This window comes from Scyliorhinus torazame, chromosome 19 (assembly GCF_047496885.1).
Source record: "Scyliorhinus torazame isolate Kashiwa2021f chromosome 19, sScyTor2.1, whole genome shotgun sequence".
Classification (NCBI taxonomy): Eukaryota; Metazoa; Chordata; class Chondrichthyes; order Carcharhiniformes; family Scyliorhinidae; genus Scyliorhinus; species Scyliorhinus torazame.
This window is the reverse complement of record NC_092725.1, coordinates 14,981,921-15,007,363: the sequence shown is the minus strand read 5'-3', so window position 1 is coordinate 15,007,363 and position 25,443 is coordinate 14,981,921. Positions and strand designations below refer to the sequence as shown.

Here is a 25,443-nt window from a genome sequence, read left to right as displayed (position 1 = left end):
GAACCACCGACGGCGAGGTGCTCCCTTGGCGCTGACCCTCCGACAGGGCGGTGCTCCCTCGGCGCTGACCGTCCGACAGTGCGGCGCTCCCTCAGCACTGACCGTCCGACAGCGCGGTGCTCCCTCAGTAATGACCCTCTAACGGCGCAGTGCTCCCTCAGTACTGACCCTCTAACGGCGAGGTGCTCCCTCGGCGCTGACCCTCCGACAGGGCAGTGCTCCCTCGGCGCTAACCGTCCGACAGCGCGGTGCTCCCTCGGCGCTGACCCTCCGACAGCGCGGTGCTCCCTCAGTACTGATCCTCTAACGGCGCGGTGCTCCCTCAGCACTGACCCTCCGACAGCGCGGTGCTCCCTCAGTACTGATCCTCTAACGGCGCGGTGCTCCCTCAGCACTGACCCTCCGACAGCGCGGTGCTCCCTCAGTACTGACCCTCTAACGGCGCGGTGCTCCCTCAGCACTGACCCTCCGACAGCGTGGTGCTCCCTCAGTACTGACCCTCTAACGGCGCGGTGCTCCCTAAGAACTGACCCTCCGACAGCGCGGCGCTCCCTCAGCGCTGACCCTCCGAATGGCGCGGTGCTCCCTCGTCGCTGACCCTCCGACAGCGCGGTGCTCCCTCGTCGCTGACCCTCCGACGGCGCGGTGCTCCCTCAGTACTGACCCTCTAACAGTGCGGCACTCCCTCAGTACTGACCCTCCGACGGCACGGTGCTCCCTCAGTACTGACCCTCCGACAGTGCGGCACTCCCTCAGCACTGACCCTCCGACCGTGCGGCGCTCCCTCAGCGCTGACCCTCCGACAGTGCGGCACTCCCTCAGCACTGACCCTCCGACAGTGCGGCGCTCCCTCAGTACTGACCCTCTGAAAGTGCGGTGCTCCCTCTGTACTGACCCTCCGACAGCACGGTGCTCCCTCAGTACTGACCCTCTAACGGCGCGCTGCTCCCTCAGCACTGACCCTCTAACGGCGCGGTGCTCCCTCAGCACTGACCCTCCGACAGTGCGGCACTCCCTCAGCACTGACCCTCCGACCGTGCGGCGCTCCCTCAGCGCTGACCCTCCGACAGTGCGGCATTCCCTCAGCACTGACCCTCCGACAGCACGGTGCTCCCTCAGTACTGACCCTCTAACGGCGCGGTGCTCCCTCAGCACTGACCCTCTAACGGCGCGGTGCTCCCTCAGCACTGACCCTCTGACAGTGCGGCGCTCCCTCAGCACTGACCCTCCGACAGTGCGGCGCTCCCTCAGCACTGGCGCTCTGACAGTGTGGCACTCCCTCAGTACTGACCCTCCAACGGCGCGGCACTCCCTCATCACTGACCCTCCGACAGTGCGGCGCTCCCTCAGTACTGACCCTGTGACAGTGCGGCACTCCCTCAGTACTGACCCTCTGACAGTGCGGCACTCCCTCAGTACTGACCCTGTGACAGTGCGGCACTCCCTCAGTACTGACCCTGTGACAGTGCGGCACTCGCTCAGTAGTGACCCTCTGACAGTGCGGCACTCGCTCAGTACTGACCCTCTGACAGTGCGGCACTCCCTCAGTACTGACCCTCCGACAGTGCGGCACTCCCTCAGTACTAACCCTGTGACAGTGCGGCACTCCCTCAGTACTGACCCTCTGACAGTGCGGCGCTCCCTCAGTACTGACCCTGTGACAGTGCGGTGCTCCCTCAGTACTGACCCTCCGACAGTGCGGTGCTCCCTCAGCACTGACCCTCTGACGGCGCGGTGCTCCCTCAGCACTGACCCTCCGACAGTGCGGCATTCCCTCAGCACTGACCCTCCGACAGCGCGGTGCTCCCTCAGTACTGACCCTCTAACGGCGCGGTGCTCCCTCAGCACTGACCCTCTAACGGCGCGGTGCTCCCTCAGCACTGACCCTCTGACAGTGCGGCACTCCCTCAGTACTGACCCTCCAACGGCGCGGCGCTCCCTCATCACTGACCCTGTGACAGTGCGGCGCTCCCTCAGTACTGACCCTGTGACAGTGCGGCACTCCCTCAGTACTGACCCTGTGACAGTGCGGCACTCGCTCAGTACTGACCCTCTGACAGTGCGGCACTCGCTCAGTACTGACCCTCTGACAGTGCGGCACTCCCTCAGTACTGACCCTCCGACAGTGCGGCACTCCCTCAGTACTGACCCTGTGACAGTGCGGCACTCCCTCAGCACTGACCCTCTGACAGTGCGGCGCTCCCTCTGTACTGACCCTGTGACAGTGCGGCACTCCCTCAGTACTGACCCTCTGACAGTGCGGCACTACCTCAGTACTGACCCTGTGACAGTGCGGCACTCGCTCAGTACTGACCCTCTGACAGTGCAGCACTCCCTCAGTACTGACCCTCCGACAGCGCGGTGCTCCCTCAGCACTGACCCACCGACAGTGCGGCACTCCCTCAGCACTGACCCTCTGACAGTGCGGTGCTCCCTCAGCACTGACCCTCTGACAGTGCGGCGCTCCCTCAGCGCTGACCCTCCGACGGCGCGGTGCTCCCTCGGCGCTGACCCTCCGACGGCGTGGTTCTCCCTCAGCGCTGACCCTCCGACAGTGCGGTGCTCCCTCAGCACTGACCCTCTGACAGTGCGGGGCTCCCTCAGCACTGACCCTCTGACAGTGCGGTGCTCCCTCAGTACTGACCCTCCGACAGTGCGGTGCTCCCTCAGCACTGACCCTCCGACAGTGCGGTACTCCCTCAGCACTGACCCTCTGACAGTGCGGCGCTCCCTCAGCACTGACCCTCTGACAGTGCGGCACTCGCTCAGTACTGACCCTCTGACAGTGCGGCACTCGCTCAGTACTGACCCTCTGACAGTGCGGCACTCCCTCAGTACTGACCCTCCGACAGTGCGGCACTCCCTCAGTACTAACCCTGTGACAGTGCGGCACTCCCTCAGTACTGACCCTCTGACAGTGCGGCGCTCCCTCAGTACTGACCCTGTGACAGTGCGGTGCTCCCTCAGTACTGACCCTCCGACAGTGCGGTGCTCCCTCAGCACTGACCCTCTGACAGTGCGGCGCTCTCTCAGCACTGACCCTCTGACAGTGCGGCGCTCCCTCAACACTGACCCTCCGACAGTGCAGTGCTCCCTCAACACTGACCCTCCGACGGCGCGGTGCTCCCTCAGCACTGACCCTCTGACAGTGCGGCGCTCCCTCAACACTGACCCTCCGACAGTGCAGTGCTCCCTCAGTACTGACCCTCCGACGGCGCGGTGCTCCCTCAGCACTGACCCTCTGACAGTGCGGCGCTCCCTCAGCACTGACCCTCCGACGGCGCGGTGCTCCCTCAGTACTGACCCTCTGACAGTACGGCACTCCCTCAGTACTGACCCTCTGACAGTACGGCACTCCCTCAGTACTGACCCTCTGACAGTGCGGCACTCCCTCAGTACTGACCCTCTGACAATGCCGCGCTCCCTCAGCACTGACCCTCTGACAGTGCGGCGCTCCCTCAACACTGACCCTCCGACAGTGCGTTGCTCCCTCAACACTGACCCTCCGACGGCGCGGTTCTCCCTCAGTACTGACCCTCCGACGGCGCGGTGCTCCCTCAGCACTGACCCTCTGACAGTGCGGCGCTCCCTCAGCACTGACCCTCCGACGGCGCGGTGCTCCCTCAGTACTGACCCTCTGACAGTACGGCACTCCCTCAGTACTGACCCTCTGACAGTACGGCACTCCCTCAGTACTGACCCTCTGACAGTGCGGCACTCCCTCAGTACTGACCCTCTGACAATGCCGCGCTCCCTCAGCACTGACCCTCTGACAGTGCGGCGCTCCCTCAACACTGACCCTCCGACAGTACGGTGCTCCCTCAACACTGACCCTCCGACGGCGCGGTTCTCCCTCAGTACTGACCCTCCGACGGCGCGGTGCTCCCTCAGCACTGACCCTCTGGCAGTGCGGCGCTCCCTCAGCACTGACCCTCCGACAGCGCGGTGCTCCCTCAGTACTGACCCTCTGACAGTACGGCACTCCCTCAGTACTGACCCTCTGACAGTGCGGCACTCCCTCAGTACTGACCCTCTGACAGTGCGGCACTCCCTCAGTACTGACCCTCTGACAGTGCGGCGCTCCCTCAGCACTGACCCTCCGACGGCGCGGTGCTCCCTCAGTACTGACCCTCCGACGGCGCGGTGCTCCCTCGGCACTTGAGCCAAGGCCGCAAAGCAACACCCAATCAACTGCGGCAACACTCGGTCAGGATGGGTGTTGGCTCATCAGCACGGTGTCGAGACTGGAAGAAAACACAGATCCTCTGAAAAGCAACGGACAGTTTAATGAAAAACATAATTTCCCTCGCTTGCCCCTCCCCACTCCGTCCAGTCCCCTCACCCCACCACCCATTCCCCACTTCAGATTGTGACCAGGAGACATCCCCCAGTGTCTCCTCAATGCCCACATCTCCTTCCACCGGAGGGGTGGGGGGAGGGGGCGGGTTAGCCAACATTGGTTATTTAGTTGGCCATTTTGAATCCTTGTAAACCCCCCCCCCGACCACTTTCCCCCACCTCCACCATCTCAAACCCTCAACATATGCTCCTCATTGGCGGCAAACCACACACACAGCAAGATGCCCTGGCCTAACTGCCCCCTCCCTCGAGTGTGGCGGCTTGGGCACAGCTAGAGGTCTTGCATGGATAGGGGGAGCGGGGGGAATGAGAGGCTGCAAAACCAGAAAGAGAGACATGTGAATAATAGGGGGAGGCAGGGGGAGGGGTGGGGAGTGGGCAAAGGGGCACTGTCTCACTGGGGAAGCGAGGGTGGAGTGATGTCTGTGCAGGAAACGGCTCAAGGGAGAGAAACTAGTTGCGGACTCGGAGGAGGGGGATGCCTGGATTGGGGCAAACGTGGCCCGATGGATTTTCTCCGACAGCCTACCAATCGTAAACCCCACCCCCTCCCACCCCCAAACACCAGCGATTCAGCCGTTAAATGTCCGAAATGAACCGGCGACGATTTAGCGCCACCCAGCCTCCAGCTTGCGGAGTTTGAGCGTGGAAGACAGCGGCTGGGCTGCTGGCTTGGATTCGGTCTCCACAGGCCGGAACAACACCCTCCCACGGTGGTTAAACAGGTAGAAGGATGGATGGTTCCTCAGAGTCTCGAAGGTTCTGTGAGGGCGAAGGAGAGAGGGGGGAAGAAGAGAAGAGAGAGGGGGGGGAAGAGAAGAGAGAGGGTGGGGAAAGAGAGGGGGGGGAGAGAGGGGGGGGAATGAGGGCAGGGGGAGAGAGAGAGGGCGAGAGAATAAACGTGGGTAAGGCAGAAAGTGAGGCAGCACAAAGAAAACAAAAAAAAAAAGGTTAATTAGAGTCATTAAGGCGCCCTGTCCCCATCAAACACTCCCAGGACGGGTACAGCACGGGGTTAGATACAGAGTAAAGCTCCCTCGAACTGTCCCCATCAAACACACCCAGGACAGGTACAGCACGGGGTTAGATACAGAGTAAAGCTCCCTCTACACTGTCCCCATCAAACACTCCCAGGACAGGTACAGCACGGGGTTAGATACAGAGTAAAGCTCCCTCTACACTGTCCCCATCAAACACTCCCAGGACAGGTACAGCACGGGGTTAGATACAGAGTAAAGCTCCCTCTACACTGTCCCCATCAAACACTCCCAGGACAGGTACAGCACGGGGTTAGATACAGAGTAAAGCTCCCTCTACACTGTCCCCATCAAACACTCCCAGGACAGGTACAGCACGGGGTTAGATACAGAGTAAAGCTCCCTCTACACTGTCCCCATCAAACACTCCCAGGACGGGTACAGCACGGGGTTAGATACAGAGTAAATCTCCCTCTACACTGTCCCCATCAAACACTCCCAGGACAGGTACAGCACGGGGTTAGATACAGAGTAAAGCTCCTCTACACTGTCCCCATCAAACACTCCCAGGACAGGTACAGCACAGGGTTAGGTACAGAGTAAAGCTCCCTCTACACTGTCCCCATCAAACACTCCCAGGTCAGGTACAGCACGGGGTTAGATACAGAGTAAAGCTCCCTCTACACTGTCCCCATCAAACACTCCCAGGACAGGTACAGCACGGGGTTAGATACAGAGTAAAGCTCCCTCTACACTGTCCCTATCAAACACTCCCAGGACAGGTACAGCGCGTGGTTAGATACAGATTAAAGCTCCCTCTACACTGTCCCTATCAAACACTCCCAGGACAGGTACAGCAGGGGGTTAGATACAGAGTAAAGCTCCCGCTACACTGTCCCCATCAAACACTCCCAGGACAGGTACAGCAGGGGGTTAGATACAGAGTAAAGCTCCCGCTACACTGTCCCCATCAAACACTCCCAGGACAGGTACAGCAGGGGGTTAGATACAGAGTAAAGCTCCCGCTACACCGTCCCCACCAAACACTCCCAGGACAGGTACAGCACGGGGTTAGATACAGAGTAAAGCTCCCTCTACACTGTCCACATCAAACACTCCAAGGACAGGTACAGCACGGGGTTAGATACAGAGTAAAGCACCCTCGACACTGTCCCCATCAAACACTCCCAGTACAGGTACAGCACGGGGTTAGGTACAGAGTAAACCTCCCTCTACACTGTCCCCATCAAACACACTCAGGACAGGTACAGACGGGGTTAGATACAGAGTAAAGCTCCCTCTGCACTGTCCCCTTTAAACCATCCCAGGACAGGTACAGCACGGGGTTAGATACAGAGTAAAGCTCCCGCGACACTGTCCCCATCAAACACTCCCAGGACAGGTACAGCACGGGGTTCAATATAGAGTAAAGCTCCCGCTACACTGTCCCCATCAAACACTCCCAGGACAGGTACAGCAGGGGGTTAGATACAGAGTAAAGCTCCCGCTACACTGTCCCCATCAAACACTCCCAGGACAGGTACAGCAGGGGGTTAGATACAGAGTAAAGCTCCCGCTACACCGTCCCCACCAAACACTCCCAGGACAGGTACAGCACGGGGTTAGATACAGAGTAAAGCTCCCTCTACACTGTCCACATCAAACACTCCAAGGACAGGTACAGCACAGGGTTAGATACAGAGTAAAGCACCCTCGACACTGTCCCCATCAAACACTCCCAGTACAGGTACAGCACGGGGTTAGGTACAGAGTAAACCTCCCTCTACACTGTCCCCATCAAACACACTCAGGACAGGTACAGACGGGGTTAGATACAGAGTAAAGCTCCCTCTACACTGTCCCCATCAAACACTCCCAGGACAGGTACAGCACGGGGTTCAATATAGAGTAAAGCTCCCTCTACACTGTCCCCATCAAACACTCCCAGGACAGGTACAGCAGGGGGTTAGATACAGAGTAAAGCTCCCTATACACTGTTCCCCATCAAATACTCCCAGGACAGCTCAGCATGGGGTTAGATACAGAGAAAAGCTCACTCTACACTGTCCCCATCAAACACTCCCAGGACAGGTACAGCACGGGGTTAGATACAGATTAAAGCTTCCTCTACACTGTCCCCATCAAACACTCCCAGGACAGGTACAGCAGGGGGTTAGATACAGAGTAAAGCTCCCGCTACACCGTCCCCACCAAACACTCCCAGGACAGGTACAGCACGGGGTTAGATACAGAGTAAAGCTCCCTCTACACTGTCCACATCAAACACTCCAAGGACAGGTACAGCACAGGGTTAGATACAGAGTAAAGCACCCTCGACACTGTCCCCATCAAACACTCCCAGTACAGGTACAGCACGGGGTTAGGTACAGAGTAAACCTCCCTCTACACTGTCCCCATCAAACACACTCAGGACAGGTACAGACGGGGTTAGATACAGAGTAAAGCTCCCTCTACACTGTCCCCATCAAACACTCCCAGGACAGGTACAGCACGGGGTTCAATATAGAGTAAAGCTCCCTCTACACTGTCCCCATCAAACACTCCCAGGACAGGTACAGCAGGGGGTTAGATACAGAGTAAAGCTCCCTATACACTGTTCCCCATCAAATACTCCCAGGACAGCTCAGCATGGGGTTAGATACAGAGAAAAGCTCACTCTACACTGTCCCCATCAAACACTCCCAGGACAGATACAGCACGGGGTTAGATACAGATTAAAGCTTCCTCTACACTGTCCCCATCAAACACTCCCAGGACAGGTACAGCACGGGGTTAGATACAGAGTAAAGCTCCCTCTACAATGTCCCCATCAGACACTCCCAGGACAGGTACAGCACGGGGTTAAATACAGAGTAAAGCGCCCTCTACACTGTCCCCATCAAACACTCCCAGGACAGGTACAGCAGGCGGTTAGATACAGAGAAAAGCTCACTCTACACTGTACCCATCAAACACTCCCAGGGCAGGTACAGCACGGGGTTAGATGCAGAGTAAAGGTCCCTCTACACTGTCCCCATCAAACACTCCCAGGACAGGTACAGCAGGGGGTTAGATACAGAGTAAAGCTCCCACTACACTGTCCCCATCAAACACTCCCAGGACAGGTACAGCAGGGGGTTAGATACAGAGTAAAGCTCCCGCTACACTGTCCCCACCAAACACTCCCAGGACAGGTACAGCACGGGGTTAGATACAGAGTAAAGCTCCCTCTACACTGTCCCCATCAAACACTCGCAGGACAGGTACAGCACGGGGTGAGATACAGAGTGAAGCTCCCGCTACACTGTCCCCATCAAACACTCCCAGGGCAGTTACAGCACGGTGTTAGATGCAGAGTAAAGCTCCCTCTACACTGTCCCCATCAAACAGACCCAGGAGAGGTACAGAACGGGTTAGATGCAGAGTAAAGGTCCCTCTACACTGTCCCCATCAAACACTCCCAGGACAGGTACAACACGGTGTTAGATGCAGAGTAAAGCTCCCACTACACTGTCCCCATCAAACACTCCTACGACAGGTTCAGCACGGGGTTAGATACAGTGTAAAGCTCCCTCTACACTGTCCCCATCAAACACTCCCAGGACAGGAACAGCACGGGGTTAGATACAGAGTAAAGCTCCCTCTACACTGTCCCAATCAAACACTCCCAGTACAGGTACAGCACGGGGTTAGGTACAGAGTAAAGCTCCCTCTACACTGTCCCCATCAAACACACCCAGGACAGGGACAGCACGGGAGTAGATACAGAGTAAAGCTTCCTCTAAACTGTCCCCATCAAACACTCCCAGGACAGGTACAGCAGGGGGTTAGATACAGAGTAAAGCTCCCTCTACACTGTCCCCATCAAACACTGCCAGGACAGGGACAGCACGGGATTAGATACAGAGTAAAGCTTCCTCTAAACTGTCCCCATCAAACACACCCAGGACAGCGACAGCACGGGAGTAGATACAGAGTAAAGCTTCCTCTAAACTGTCCCCATCAAACACTCCCAGGACAGGTACAGCAGGGGGTTAGATACAGAGTAAAGCTCCCGCTACACTGTCCCCATCAAACACTCCCAGGACAGGTACAGCACGGGGTTAGATACAGAGTAAAGCTCCCTCTACACTGTCCCCATCAAACACTCCAAGGACAGGTACAGCACAGGGTTAGATACAGAGTAAAGCTTCCTCTAAACTGTCCCCATCAAACACTCCCAGGACAGGTACAGCACGGGGTTAGCTACAGAGTAAACCTCCCTCTACACTGTCCCCATCAAACACACTCAGGACAGGTACAGACGGGGTTAGATACAGAGTAAAGCTCCCTCTACACTGTTCCCATCAAACACTCCCAGGACAGGTACAGCACGGGGTTAGATACAGAGTAAAGCTCCCTCTACACTGTCCCCATCAAACACTCCCAGGACAGGTACAGCACGGGGTTAGATGCAGAGTAAAGCTCCCGCGACACTGTCCCCATCAAACAGTCCCAGGACAGGTACAGCACGGGGTTCAATACAGAGTAAAGCTCCCTCTACACTGTCCCCATCAAACACTCCCAGGACGGGTACAGCACGGGGTTAGATACAGAGTAAAGCTCCCTCTACACTGTCCCCATCAAACACTCCCAGGACAGGTACAGCAGGGGGTTAGATACAGAGTAAAGCTCCCTATACACTGTTCCCCATCAAATACTCCCAGGACAGCTCAGCATGGGGTTAGATACAGAGTAAAGCTCACTCTACACTGTCCCCATCAAACACTCCCAGGACAGGTACAGCACGGGGTTAGATACAGATTAAAGCTTCCTCTACACTGTCCCCATCAAACACTCCCAGGACAGGTACAGCACGGGGTTAGATACAGAGTAAAGCTCCCTCTACAATGTCCCCATCAGACACTCCCAGGACAGGTACAGCACGGGGTTAAATACAGAGTAAAGCGCCCTCTACACTGTCCCCATCAAACACTCCCAGGACAGGTACAGCAGGGGGTTAGAGACAGAGAAAAGCTCACTCTACACTGTCCCCATCAAACACTCCCAGGGCAGGTACAGCACGGGGTTAGATGCAGAGTAAAGGTCCCTCTACACTGTCCCCATCAAACACTCCCAGGGCAGGTACAGCACGGGGTTAGATACAGAGTAAAGCTCCCTCTGCACTGTCCCCATCAAACTCTCCCAGGACAGGTACAACACGGTGTTAGATGCAGAGTAAAGCTGCCACTACACTGTCCCCATCAAACACTCCCAGGACAGGTTCAGCACGGGGTTAGATACAGAGTAAAGCTCCCTCTACACTGTCCCCATCAAACGCTCCCAGGACAGGAACAGCACGGGGTTAGATACAGAGTAAAGCTCCCTCTACACTGTCCCAATCAAACACTCCCAGTACAGGTACAGCACGGGGTTAGGTACAGAGTAAAGCTCCCTCTACACTGTCCCCATCAAACACTGCCAGGACAGGTAAAGCACGGGGTTAGATACAGAGTAAAGCTCCCTCGACACTGTCCCCATCAAACACTTCCAGGACAGGGACAGCACGGGAGTAGATACAGAGTAAAGCTTCCTCTAAACTGTCCCCATCAAACACACCCAGGACAGGTACAGCAGGGGGTTAGATACAGAGTAAAGCTCCCGCTAAATTGTCCCCATCAAACACTCCCAGGACAGGTACAGCAGGGGGTTAGATACAGAGTAAAGCTCCCGCTACACTGTCCCCATCAAACACTCCCAGGACAGGTACAGCACGGGGTTAGATACAGAGTAAAGCTCCCTCTACACTGTCCCCATCAAACACTCCCAGGACAGGCACAGCACGGGGTTAGATACAGAGTAAAGCTCCCTCTACACTGTCCCAATCAAACACTCCCAGTACAGGTACAGCACGGGGTTAGGTACAGAGTAAAGCTCCCTCTACACTGTCCCCATCAAACACTGCCAGGACAGGTAAAGCACGGGATTAGATACAGAGTAAAGCTTCCTCTAAACTGTCCCCATCAAACACACCCAGGACAGGGACAGCACGGGAGTAGATACAGAGTAAAGCTTCCTCTAAACTGTCCCCATCAAACACTCCCAGGACTGGTACAGCAGGGGGTTAGATACAGAGTAAAGCTCCCTCTACACTGTCCCCATCAAACACTGCCAGGACAGGTAAAGCACGGGATTAGATACAGAGTAAAGCTTCCTCTAAACTGTCCCCATCAAACACACCCAGGACAGGGACAGCACGGGAGTAGATACAGAGTAAAGCTCCCGCTACACTGTCCACATCAGACACTCCCAGGACAGGTACAGCAGGGGGTTAGATACAGAGTAAAGCTCCCGCTACACTGTCCCCATCAAACACTCCCAGGACAGGTACAGCACGGGGTTAGATACAGAGTAAAGCTCCCTCTACACTGTCCCCATCAAACACTCCAAGGACAGGTACAGCACAGGGTTAGATACAGAGTAAAGCACCCTCGACACTGTCCCCATCAAACACTCCCAGTACAGGTACAGCACGGGTTAGATACAGAGTAAACCTCCCTCTACACTGTCCCCATCAAACACACTCAGGACAGGTACAGACGGGGTTAGATACAGAGTAAAGCTCCCTCTACACTGTCCCCTTTAAACCATCCCAGGACAGGTACAGCAGGGGGTTAGATACAGAGTAAAGCTCCCTATACACTGTTCCCCATCAAATACTCCCAGGACAGCTCAGCATGGGGTTAGATACAGAGTAAAGCTCACTCTACACTGTCCCCATCAAACACTCCCAGGACAGGTACAGCACGGGGTTAGATACAGATTAAAGCTTCCTCTACACTGTCCCCATCAAACACTCCCAGGACAGGTACAGCACGGGGTTAGATACAGAGTAAAGCCCCCTCTACAATGTCCCCATCAGACACTCCCAGGACAGGTACAGCACGGGGTTAAATACAGAGTAAAGCGCCCTCTACACTGTCCCCATCAAACACTCCCAGGACAGGTACAGCAGGGGGTTAGATACAGAGAAAAGCTCACTCTACACTGTCCCCATCAAACACTCCCAGGGCAGGTACAGCACGGGGTTAGATGCAGAGTAAAGGTCCCTCTACACTGTCCCCATCAAACACTCGCAGGACAGGTACAGCACGGGGTGAGATACAGAGTAAAGCTCCCTCTACACTGTCCCCATCAAACACTCCCAGGGCAGTTACAGCACGGGGTTAGATACAGAGTAAAGCTCCCTCTGCACTGTCCCCATCAAACTCTCCCAGGACAGGTACAACACGGTGTTAGATGCAGAGTAAAGCTCCCACTACACTGTCCCCATCAAACACTCCCAGGACAGGTTCAGCATGGGGTTAGATACAGAGTAAAGCTCCCTCTACACTGTCCCCATCAAACGCTCCCAGGACAGGAACAGCACGGGGTTAGATACAGAGTAAAGCTCCCTCTACACTGTCCCAATCAAACACTCCCAGTACAGGTACAGCACGGGGTTAGGTACAGAGTAAAGCTCCCTCTACACTGTCCCCATCAAACACTGCCAGGACAGGTAAAGCACGGGGTTAGATACAGAGTAAAGCTCCCTCGACACTGTCCCCATCAAACACTTCCAGGACAGGGACAGCACGGGAGTAGATACAGAGTAAAGCTTCCTCTAAACTGTCCCCATCAAACACACCCAGGACAGGTACAGCAGGGGGTTAGATACAGAGTAAAGCTCCCGCTAAATTGTCCCCATCAAACACTCCCAGGACAGGTACAGCAGGGGGTTAGATACAGAGTAAAGCTCCCGCTACACTGTCCCCATCAAACACTCCCAGGACAGGTACAGCACGGGGTTCGATACAGAGTAAAGCTCCCTCTACACTGTCCCCATCAAACACTCCAAGGACAGGTACAGCACAGGGTTAGATACAGAGTAAAGCACCCTCTACACTGTCCCCATCAAACACTCCCAGGACAGGTACAGCAGGGGGTTAGATACAGAGTAAAGCACCCTCGACACTGTCCCCATCAAACACTCCCAGTACAGGTACAGCACGGGGTTAGGTACAGAGTAAACCTCCCTCTACACTGTCCCCATCAAACACACTCAGGACAGGTACAGACGGGGTTAGATACAGAGTAAAGCTCCCTCTACACTGTCCCCTTTAAACCATCCCAGGACAGGTACAGCACGGGGTTAGATACAGAGTAAAGCTCCCGCGACACTGTCCCCATCAAACACTCCCAGGACAGGTACAGCACGGGGTTCAATATAGAGTAAAGCTCCCTCTACACTGTCCCCATCAAACACTCCCAGGACAGGTACAGCAGGGGGTTAGATACAGAGTAAAGCTCCCTATACACTGTTCCCCATCAAATACTCCCAGGACAGCTCAGCATGGGGTTAGATACAGAGAAAAGCTCACTCTACACTGTCCCCATCAAACACTCCCAGGACAGGTACAGCACGGGGTTAGATACAGATTAAAGCTTCCTATACACTGTCCCCATCAAACACTCCCAGAACAGGTACAGCACGGGGTTAGATACAGAGTAAAGCTCCCTCTACAATGTCCCCATCAGACACTCCCAGGACAGGTACAGCACGGGGTTAAATACAGAGTAAAGCGCCCTCAACACTGTCCCCATCAAACACTCCCAGGACAGGTACAGCAGGCGGTTAGATACAGAGAAAAGCTCACTCTACACTGTACCCATCAAACACTCCCAGGGCAGGTACAGCACGGGGTTCAATATAGAGTAAAGCTCCCTCTACACTGTCCCCATCAAACACTCCCAGGACAGGTACAGCAGGGGGTTAGATACAGAGTAAAGCTCCCTATACACTGTTCCCCATCAAATACTCCCAGGACAGCTCAGCATGGGGTTAGATACAGAGAAAAGCTCACTCTACACTGTCCCCATCAAACACTCCCAGGACAGGTACAGCACGGGGTTAGATACAGATTAAAGCTTCCTATACACTGTCCCCATCAAACACTCCCAGAACAGGTACAGCACGGGGTTAGATACAGAGTAAAGCTCCCTCTACAATGTCCCCATCAGACACTCCCAGGACAGGTACAGCACGGGGTTAAATACAGAGTAAAGCGCCCTCAACACTGTCCCCATCAAACACTCCCAGGACAGGTACAGCAGGCGGTTAGATACAGAGAAAAGCTCACTCTACACTGTACCCATCAAACACTCCCAGGGCAGGTACAGCACGGGGTTAGATGCAGAGTAAAGCTCCCTCTACACTGTCCCCATCAAACACTCCCAGGACAGGTACAGCAGGGGGTTAGATACAGAGTAAAGCTCCCTCTACACTGTCCCCATCAAACACTCGCAGGACAGGTACAGCACGGGGTGAGATACAGAGTGAAGCTCCCGCTACACTGTCCCCATCAAACACTCCCAGGGCAGTTACAGCACGGTGTTAGATGCAGAGTAAAGCTCCCTCTACACTGTCCCCATCAAACAGACCCAGGAGAGGAACAGAACGGGGTTAGATACAGAGTAAAGCTCCCTCTACACTGTCCCAATCAAACACACCCAGTACAGGTACAGCACGGGGTTAGGTACAGAGTAAAGCTCCCTCTACACTGTCCCCATCAAACACACCCAGGACAGGGACAGCACGGGAGTAGATACAGAGTAAAGCTTCCTCTAAACTGTCCCCATCAAACACTCCCAGGACAGGTACAGCAGGGGGTTAGATACAGAGTAAAGCTCCCTCTACACTGTCCCCATCAAACACTGCCAGGACAGGTAAAGCACGGGATTAGGTACAGAGTAAAGCTTCCTCTAAACTGTCCCCATCAAACACACCCAGGACAGCGACAGCACGGGAGTAGATACAGAGTAAAGCTTCCTCTAAACTGTCCCCATCAAACACTCCCAGGACAGGTACAGCAGGGGGTTAGATACAGAGTAAAGCTTCCTCTAAACTGTCCCCATCAAACACTCCCAGGACAGGTACAGCAGGGGGTTAGATACAGAGTAAAGCTCCCGCTACACTGTCCCCATCAAACACTCCCAGGACAGGTACAGCACGGGGTTAGATACAGAGTAAAGCTCCCTCTACACTGTCCCCATCAAACACTCCAAGGACAGGTACAGCACAGGGTTAGATACAGAGTAAAGCTTCCTCTAAACTGTCCCCATCAAACACTCCCAGGACAGGTACAGCACGGGGTTAGATACAGAGTAAAGCTCCCTCTACACTGTCCCCATCAAACACTCCCAGGACAGGTACAGCACGGGTTAGATACAGAGTAAAGCTCCCTCTACACTGTCCCCATCAAACACTCCCAGGACAGGTACAGCACGGGGTTAGATACAGAGTAAAGCTCCCGCGACACTGTCCCCATCAAACAGTCCCAGGACAGGTACAGCACGGGGTTCAATACAGAGTAAAGCTCCCTCTACACTGTCCCCATCAAACACTCCCAGGACGGGTACAGCACGGGGTTAGATACAGAGTAAAGCTCCCTCTACACTGTCCCCATCAAACACTCCCAGGACAGGTACAGCAGGGGGTTAGATACAGAGTAAAGCTCCCTATACACTGTTCCCCATCAAATACTCCCAGGACAGCTCAGCGTGGGGTTAGATACAGAGTAAAGCTCACTCTACACTGTCCCATCAAACACTCCCAGGACAGGTACAGCACGGGGTTAGATACAGATTAAAGCTTCCTCTACACTGTCCCCATCAAACACTCCCAGGACAGGTACAGCACGGGGTTAGATACAGAGTAAAGCTCCCTCTACAATGTCCCCATCAGACACTCCCAGGACAGGTACAGCACTGGGTTAAATACAGAGTAAAGCGCCCTCTACACTGTCCCCATCAAACACTCCCAGGACAGGTACAGCACGGGGTTAGATACAGAGTAAAGCTCCCTCTACACTGTCCCCATCAAACGCTCCCAGGACAGGAACAGCACGGGGTTAGATACAGAGTAAAGCTCCCTCGACACTGTCCCCATCAAACACTTCCAGGACAGGGACAGCACGGGAGTAGATACAGAGTAAAGCTTCCTCTAAACTGTCCCCATCAAACACACCCAGGACAGGTACAGCAGGGGGTTAGATACAGAGTAAAGCTCCCGCTAAATTGTCCCCATCAAACACTCCCAGGACAGGTACAGCAGGGGGTTAGATACAGAGTAAAGCTCCCGCTATACTGTCCCCATCAAGCACTCCCAGGACAGGTACAGCACGGGGTTAGATACAGAGTAAAGCTCCCTCTACACTGTCCCCATCAAACACTCCCAGGACAGGAACAGCACGGGGTTAGATACAGAGTAAAGCTCCCTCTACACTGTCCCAATCAAACACTCCCAGTACAGGTACAGCACGGGGTTAGGTACAGAGTAAAGCTCCCTCTACACTGTCCCCATCAAACACTGCCAGGACAGGTAAAGCACGGGATTAGATACAGAGTAAAGCTTCCTCTAAACTGTCCCCATCAAACACACCCAGGACAGGGACAGCACGGGAGTAGATACAGAGTAAAGCTTCCTCTAAACTGTCCCCATCAAACACTCCCAGGACTGGTACAGCAGGGGGTTAGATACAGAGTAAAGCTCCCTCTACACTGTCCCCATCAAACACTGCCAGGACAGGTAAAGCACGGGATTAGATACAGAGTAAAGCTTCCTCTAATCTGTCCCCATCAAACACACCCAGGACAGGGACAGCACGGGAGTAGATACAGAGTAAAGCTCCCGCTACACTGTCCACATCAAACACTCCCAGGACAGGTACAGCACAGGGTTAGATACAGAGTAAAGCACCCTCGACACTGTCCCCATCAAACACTCCCAGTACAGGTACAGCACGGGGTTAGCTACAGAGTAAACCTCCCTCTACACTGTCCCCATCAAACACACTCAGGACAGGTACAGACGGGGTTAGATACAGAGTAAAGCTCCCTCTACACTGTCCCCATCAAACACTCCCAGGACAGGTACAGCACGGGGTTAGATACAGAGTAAAGCTCCCTCTACACTGTCCCCATCAAACACTCCCAGGACAGGTACAGACGGGGTTAGATACAGAGTAAAGCTCCCTCTGCACTGTCCCCATCAAACACTCCCAGGACAGGTGCAGCACGGGGTTAGATACAGAGTAAAGCTCCCTCTACACTGTCCCCTTTAAACCATCCCAGGACAGGTACAGCACGGGGTTAGATACAGAGTAAAGCTCCCGCGACACTGTCCCCATCAAATAGTCCCAGGACAGGTACAGCACGGGGTTCAATACAGAGTAAAGCTCCCTCTACACTGTCCCCATCAAACACTCCCAGGACAGGTACAGCAGGGGGTTAGATACAGAGTAAAGCTCCCGCTACACTGTCCCCATCAAACACTCCCAGGACAGGTACAGCAGGGGGTTAGATACAGAGTAAAGCTCCCGCTACACTGTCCCCATCAAACACTCCCAGGACAGGTACAGCACGGGGTTAGATACAGAGTAAAGCTCCCGCTACACTGTCCCCATCAAACACTCCCAGGACAGGTACAGCACGGGGTTAGATACAGAGTAAAGCTCCCTCTACACTGTCCCTATCAAACACTCCCAGGACAGGTACAGCACGGAGTTAGATACAGAGTAAAGCTCCCTCTGCACTGTCCCCATCAAACACTCCCAGGACAGGTACAGCACGGGGTTAGGTACAGAGTAAACCTCCCTCTACACTGTCCCCATCAAACACACTCAGGACAGGTACAGACGGGGTTAGATACAGAGTAAAGCTCCCTCCACACTGTCCCCATCAAATACTCCCAGGACAGGTACACCACGGGGATAGATACAGAGTAAAGCTCCTTCGACACTGTCCCCATCAAACACTCCCAGGACAGGTACAGCACGGGGTTAGATACAGAGTAAAGCTCACTCTACACTGTCCCCATCAAACACTCCCAGGACCGGTACAGCAGCGGGTTAGATACAGAATAAAGCTCCCTCGACACTGTCCCCATCAAACACGCCAAGGACATGTACAGCATGGGGTTAGAAACAGAGTAAAGCTCCCTCTACACCGTCCCCATCAAACACTCCCAGGACAGGTACAGCACGGGGTTAGATACAGATTAAAGCTTCCTCTACACTGTCCCCATCAAACACTCCCAGGACAGGTACAGCACGGGGTTAGATACAGAGTAAAGCTCCCTCTACAATGTCCCCATCAGACACTCCCAGGACAGGTACAGCACGGGGTTAAATACAGAGTAAAGCGCCCTCGACACTGTCCCCATCAAACACTCCCAGGACAGGTACAGCAGGGGGTTAGATACAGAGAAAAGCTCACTCTACACTGTCCAAATCAAACACTCCCAGGGCAGGTATAGCACGGGGTTAGATGCAGAGTAAAGGTCCCTCTACACTGTCCCCATCAAACACTCGCAGGACAGGTACAGCACGGGGTGAGATACAGAGTAAAGCTCCCTCTACACTGTCCCCATCAAACACTGCCAGGACAGGTAAAGCACGGGGTTAGATACAGAGTAAAGCTCCCTCGACACTGTCCCCATCAAACACTTCCAGGACAGGGACAGCACGGGAGTAGATACAGAGTAAAGCTTCCTCTAAACTGTCCCCATCAAACACACCCAGGACAGGTACAGCAGGGGGTTAGATACAGAGTAAAGCTCCCGCTAAATTGTCCCCATCAAACACTCCCAGGACAGGTACAGCAGGGGGTTAGATACAGAGTAAAGCTCCCGCTACACTGTCCCCATCAAACACTCCCAGGACAGGTACAGCAGGGGGTTAGATCCAGAGTAAAGCTCCCGCTACACTGTCCCCATCAAACACTCCCAGGACAGGTACAGCACGGGGTTAGATACAGAGTAAAGCTCCCTCTACACTGTCCCCATCAAACACTCCAAGGACAGGTACAGCACAGGGTTAGATACAGAGTAAAGCACCCTCTACACTGTCCCCATCAAACACTCCCAGGACAGGTACAGCAGGGGGTTAGATACAGAGTAAAGCTCCCGCTACACTGTCCACATCAAGCACTCCCAGGACAGGTACAGCAGGGGGTTAGATACAGAGTAAAGCTCCCACTACACTGTCCCCATCAAACACTCCCAGGACAGGTACAGCAGGGGGTTAGATACAGAATAAAGCTCCCTCTACACTGTCCCCATCATACACTCCCAGGACAGGAACAGCACGGGTTAGATACAGAGTAAAGCTCCCTCTACACTGTCCCAATCAAACACTCCCAGTACAGGTACAGCACGGGGTTAGGTACAGAATAAAGCTCCCTCTGCACTGTCCCCATCAAACACTTCCAGGACAGGGACAGCACGGGATTAGATTCAGAGTAAAGCTTCCTCGACACTGTCCCCATCAAACACACCCAGGACAGGTACAGCACGGGGTTAGATACAGAGTAAAGCTTGCTCCACACTATCCCTTTTAAACACTCCCAGGACAGGTACAGCAGGGGGTTAGGTACAGAGTAAAGCTCCCGCTACACTGTCCCCATCAAACACTCCCAGGACAGGTACAGCAGGGGGTTAGATACAGAGTAAAGCTCCCGCTACACTGTCCCCATCAAACACTCCCAGGACAGGTACAGCAGGGGGTTAGATACAGAGTAAAGCTCCCGCTACACTGTCCCCATCAAACACTCCCAGGACAGGTACAGCACGGGGTTAGATACAGAGTAAAGCTCCCTCTACACTGTCCCTATCAAACACTCCCAGGACAGGTACAGCACGGAGTTAGATACAGAGTAAAGCTCCCTCTGCACTGTCCCCATCAAACACTCCCAGGACAGGTACAGCACGGGGTTAGGTACAGAGTAAACCTCCCTCTACACTGTCCCCATCAAACACACTCAGGACAGGTACAGACGGGGTTAGATACAGAGTAAAGCTCCCTCCACACTGTCCCCATCAAATACTCCCAGGACAGGTACACCACGGGGATAGATACAGAGTAAAGCTCCTTCGACACTGTCCCCATCAAACACTCCCAGGACAGGTACAGCACGGGGTTAGATACAGAGTAAAGCTCACTCTACACTGTCCCCATCAAACACTCCCAGGACCGGTACAGCAGCGGGTTAGATACAGAATAAAGCTCCCTCTACACTGTCCCCATCAAAAATTCTCAGGACAGGTACAGCACCGGGTTAGATACAGAGTAAAGCTCCCTCGACACTGTCCCCATCAAACACGCCAAGGACATGTACAGCATGGGGTTAGAAACAGAGTAAAGCTCCCTCTACACCGTCCCCATCAAACACTCCCAGGACAGGTACAGCACGGGGTTAGATACAGAGTAAAGCTCCCGCTAAATTGTCCCCATCAAACACTCCCAGGACAGGTACAGCAGGGGGTTAGATACAGAGTAAAGCTCCCGCTACACTGTCCCCATCAAACACTCCCAGGACAGGTACAGCACGGGGTTAGATACAGAGTAAAGCTCCCTCTACACTGTCCCCATCAAACACTCCAAGGACAGGTACAGCACAGGGTTAGATACAGAGTAAAGCACCCTCTACACTGTCCCCATCAAACACTCCCAGGACAGGTACAGCAGGGGGTTAGATACAGAGTAAAGCACCCTCGACACTGTCCCCATCAAACACTCCCAGTACAGGTACAGCACGGGGTTAGGTACAGAGTAAACCTCCCTCTACACTGTCCCCATCAAACACACTCAGGACAGGTACAGACGGGGTTAGATACAGAGTAAAGCTCCCTCTACACTGTCCCCTTTAAACCATCCCAGGACAGGTACAGCACGGGGTTAGATACAGAGTAAAGCTCCCGCGACACTGTCCCCATCAAACACTCCCAGGACAGGTACAGCACGGGGTTCAATATAGAGTAAAGCTCCCTCTACACTGTCCCCATCAAACACTCCCAGGACAGGTACAGCAGGGGGTTAGATACAGAGTAAAGCTCCCTATACACTGTTCCCCATCAAATACTCCCAGGACAGCTCAGCATGGGGTTAGATACAGAGAAAAGCTCACTCTACACTGTCCCCATCAAACACTCCCAGGACAGGTGCAGCACGGGGTTAGATACAGATTAAAGCTTCCTATACACTGTCCCCATCAAACACTCCCAGAACAGGTACAGCACGGGGTTAGATACAGAGTAAAGCTCCCTCTACAATGTCCCCATCAGACACTCCCAGGACAGGTACAGCACGGGGTTAAATACAGAGTAAAGCGCCCTCAACACTGTCCCCATCAAACACTCCCAGGACAGGTACAGCAGGCGGTTAGATACAGAGAAAAGCTCACTCTACACTGTACCCATCAAACACTCCCAGGGCAGGTACAGCACGGGGTTCAATATAGAGTAAAGCTCCCTCTACACTGTCCCCATCAAACACTCCCAGGACAGGTACAGCAGGGGGTTAGATACAGAGTAAAGCTCCCTATACACTGTTCCCCATCAAACACTCCCAGGACAGCTCAGCACGGGGTTAGATACAGAGAAAAGCTCACTCTACACTGTCCCCATCAAACACTCCCAGGACAGGTACAGCACGGGGTTAGATACAGATTAAAGCTTCCTATACACTGTCCCCATCAAACACTCCCAGAACAGGTACAGCACGGGGTTAGATACAGAGTAAAGCTCCCTCTACAATGTCCCCATCAGACACTCCCAGGACAGGTACAGCACGGGGTTAAATACAGAGTAAAGCGCCCTCAACACTGTCCCCATCAAACACTCCCAGGACAGGTACAGCAGGCGGTTAGATACAGAGAAAAGCTCACTCTACACTGTACCCATCAAACACTCCCAGGGCAGGTACAGCACGGGGTTAGATGCAGAGTAAAGCTCCCTCTACACTGTCCCCATCAAACACTCCCAGGACAGGTACAGCAGGGGGTTAGATACAGAGTAAAGCTCCCTCTACACTGTCCCCATCAAACACTCGCAGGACAGGTACAGCACGGGGTGAGATACAGAGTGAAGCTCCCGCTACACTGTCCCCATCAAACACTCCCAGGGCAGTTACAGCACGGTGTTAGATGCAGAGTAAAGCTCCCTCTACACTGTCCCCATCAAACAGACCCAGGAGAGGAACAGAACGGGGTTAGATACAGAGTAAAGCTCCCTCTACACTGTCCCAATCAAACACACCCAGTACAGGTACAGCACGGGGTTAGGTACAGAGTAAAGCTCCCTCTACACTGTCCCCATCAAACACACCCAGGACAGGGACAGCACGGGAGTAGATACAGAGTAAAGCTTCCTCTAAACTGTCCCCATCAAACACTCCCAGGACAGGTACAGCAGGGGGTTAGATACAGAGTAAAGCTCCCTCTACACTGTCCCCATCAAACACTGCCAGGACAGGTAAAGCACGGGATTAGGTACAGAGTAAAGCTTCCTCTAAACTGTCCCCATCAAACACACCCAGGACAGCGACAGCACGGGAGTAGATACAGAGTAAAGCTTCCTCTAAACTGTCCCCATCAAACACTCCCAGGACAGGTACAGCAGGGGGTTAGATACAGAGTAAAGCTTCCTCTAAACTGTCCCCATCAAACACTCCCAGGACAGGTACAGCAGGGGGTTAGATACAGAGTAAAGCTCCCGCTACACTGTCCCCATCAAACACTCCCAGGACAGGTACAGCACGGGGTTAGATACAGAGTAAAGCTCCCTCTACACTGTCCCCATCAAACACTCCAAGGACAGGTACAGCACAGGGTTAGATACAGAGTAAAGCTTCCTCTAAACTGTCCCCATCAAACACTCCCAGGACAGGTACAGCACGGGGTTAGATACAGAGTAAAGCTCCCTCTACACTGTCCCCATCAAACACTCCCAGGACAGGTACAGCACGGGTTAGATACAGAGTAAAGCTCCCTCTACACTGTCCCCATCAAACACTCCCAGGACAGGTACAGCACGGGGTTAGATACAGAGTAAAGCTCCCGCGACACTGTCCCCATCAAACAGTCCCAGGACAGGTACAGCACGGGGTTCAATACAGAGTAAAGCTCCCTCTACACTGTCCCCATCAAACACTCCCAGGACAGGTACAGCAGGGGGTTAGATACAGAGTAAAGCTCCCTATACACTGTTCCCCATCAAATACTCCCAGGACAGCTCAGCGTGGGGTTAGATACAGAGTAAAGCTCACTCTACACTGTCCCATCAAACACTCCCAGGACAGGTACAGCACGGGGTTAGATACAGATTAAAGCTTCCTCTACACTGTCCCCATCAAACACTCCCAGGACAGGTACAGCACGGGGTTAGATACAGAGTAAAGCTCCCTCTACAATGTCCCCATCAGACACTCCCAGGACAGGTACAGCACTGGGTTAAATACAGAGTAAAGCGCCCTCTACACTGTCCCCATCAAACACTCCCAGGACAGGTACAGCACGGGGTTAGATACAGAGTAAAGCTCCCTCTACACTGTCCCCATCAAACGCTCCCAGGACAGGAACAGCACGGGGTTAGATACAGAGTAAAGCTCCCTCGACACTGTCCCCATCAAACACTTCCAGGACAGGGACAGCACGGGAGTAGATACAGAGTAAAGCTTCCTCTAAACTGTCCCCATCAAACACACCCAGGACAGGTACAGCAGGGGGTTAGATACAGAGTAAAGCTCCCGCTAAATTGTCCCCATCAAACACTCCCAGGACAGGTACAGCAGGGGGTTAGATACAGAGTAAAGCTCCCGCTACACTGTCCCCATCAAGCACTCCCAGGACAGGTACAGCACGGGGTTAGATACAGAGTAAAGCTCCCTCTACACTGTCCCCATCAAACACTCCCAGGACAGGAACAGCACGGGGTTAGATACAGAGTAAAGCTCCCTCTACACTGTCCCAATCAAACACTCCCAGTACAGGTACAGCACGGGGTTAGGTACAGAGTAAAGCTCCCTCTACACTGTCCCCATCAAACACTGCCAGGACAGGTAAAGCACGGGATTAGATACAGAGTAAAGCTTCCTCTAAACTGTCCCCACCAAACACACCCAGGACAGGGACAGCACGGGAGTAGATACAGAGTAAAGCTTCCTCTAAACTGTCCCCATCAAACACTCCCAGGACTGGTACAGCAGGGGGTTAGATACAGAGTAAAGCTCCCTCTACACTGTCCCCATCAAACACTGCCAGGACAGGTAAAGCACGGGATTAGATACAGAGTAAAGCTTCCTCTAATCTGTCCCCATCAAACACACCCAGGACAGGGACAGCACGGGAGTAGATACAGAGTAAAGCTCCCGCTACACTGTCCACATCAAACACTCCCAGGACAGGTACAGCACAGGGTTAGATACAGAGTAAAGCACCCTCGACACTGTCCCCATCAAACACTCCCAGTACAGGTACAGCACGGGGTTAGCTACAGAGTAAACCTCCCTCTACACTGTCCCCATCAAACACTCCCAGGACAGGTACAGCACGGGGTTAGATACAGAGTAAAGCTCCCTCTACACTGTCCCCATCAAACACTCCCAGGACAGGTACAGACGGGGTTAGATACAGAGTAAAGCTCCCTCTACACTGTCCCCATCAAACACTCCCAGGACAGGTACAGCACGGGGTTAGATACAGAGTAAAGCTCCCTCTGCACTGTCCCCATCAAACACTCCCAGGACAGGTGCAGCACGGGGTTAGATACAGAGTAAAGCTCCCTCTACACTGTCCCCTTTAAACCATCCCAGGACAGGTACAGCACGGGGTTAGATACAGAGTAAAGCTCCCGCGACACTGTCCCCATCAAATAGTCCCAGGACAGGTACAGCACGGGGTTCAATACAGAGTAAAGCTCCCTCTACACTGTCCCCATCAAACACTCCCAGGACAGGTACAGCAGGGGGTTAGATACAGAGTAAAGCTCCCGCTACACTGTCCCCATCAAACACTCCCAGGACAGGTACAGCAGGGGGTTAGATACAGAGTAAAGCTCCCGCTACACTGTCCCCATCAAACACTCCCAGGACAGGTACAGCACGGGGTTAGATACAGAGTAAAGCTCCCGCTACACTGTCCCCATCAAACACTCCCAGGACAGGTACAGCACGGGGTTAGATACAGAGTAAAGCTCCCTCTACACTGTCCCTATCAAACACTCCCAGGACAGGTACAGCACGGAGTTAGATACAGA

General features: G+C 54.0%; 1 protein-coding gene across 2 annotated transcripts in view; it reads right to left on the bottom strand.

The window, feature by feature from the left end:
* Positions 1 to 4,266: 4,266 nt before the first annotated feature.
* Positions 4,267 to 25,443, bottom strand: part of mmgt1 (membrane magnesium transporter 1) — an 85,994-nt gene continuing 64,817 nt past the window's right edge. For both annotated transcript variants that reach the window (XM_072484069.1, XM_072484070.1), the window contains exon 5: positions 4,267 to 5,121. In XM_072484069.1, the coding sequence (XP_072340170.1) occupies positions 4,968 to 5,121 (154 nt within the window). In that variant the 3' untranslated portion in view covers positions 4,267 to 4,967. The remainder of the gene's footprint in view (positions 5,122 to 25,443) is intronic.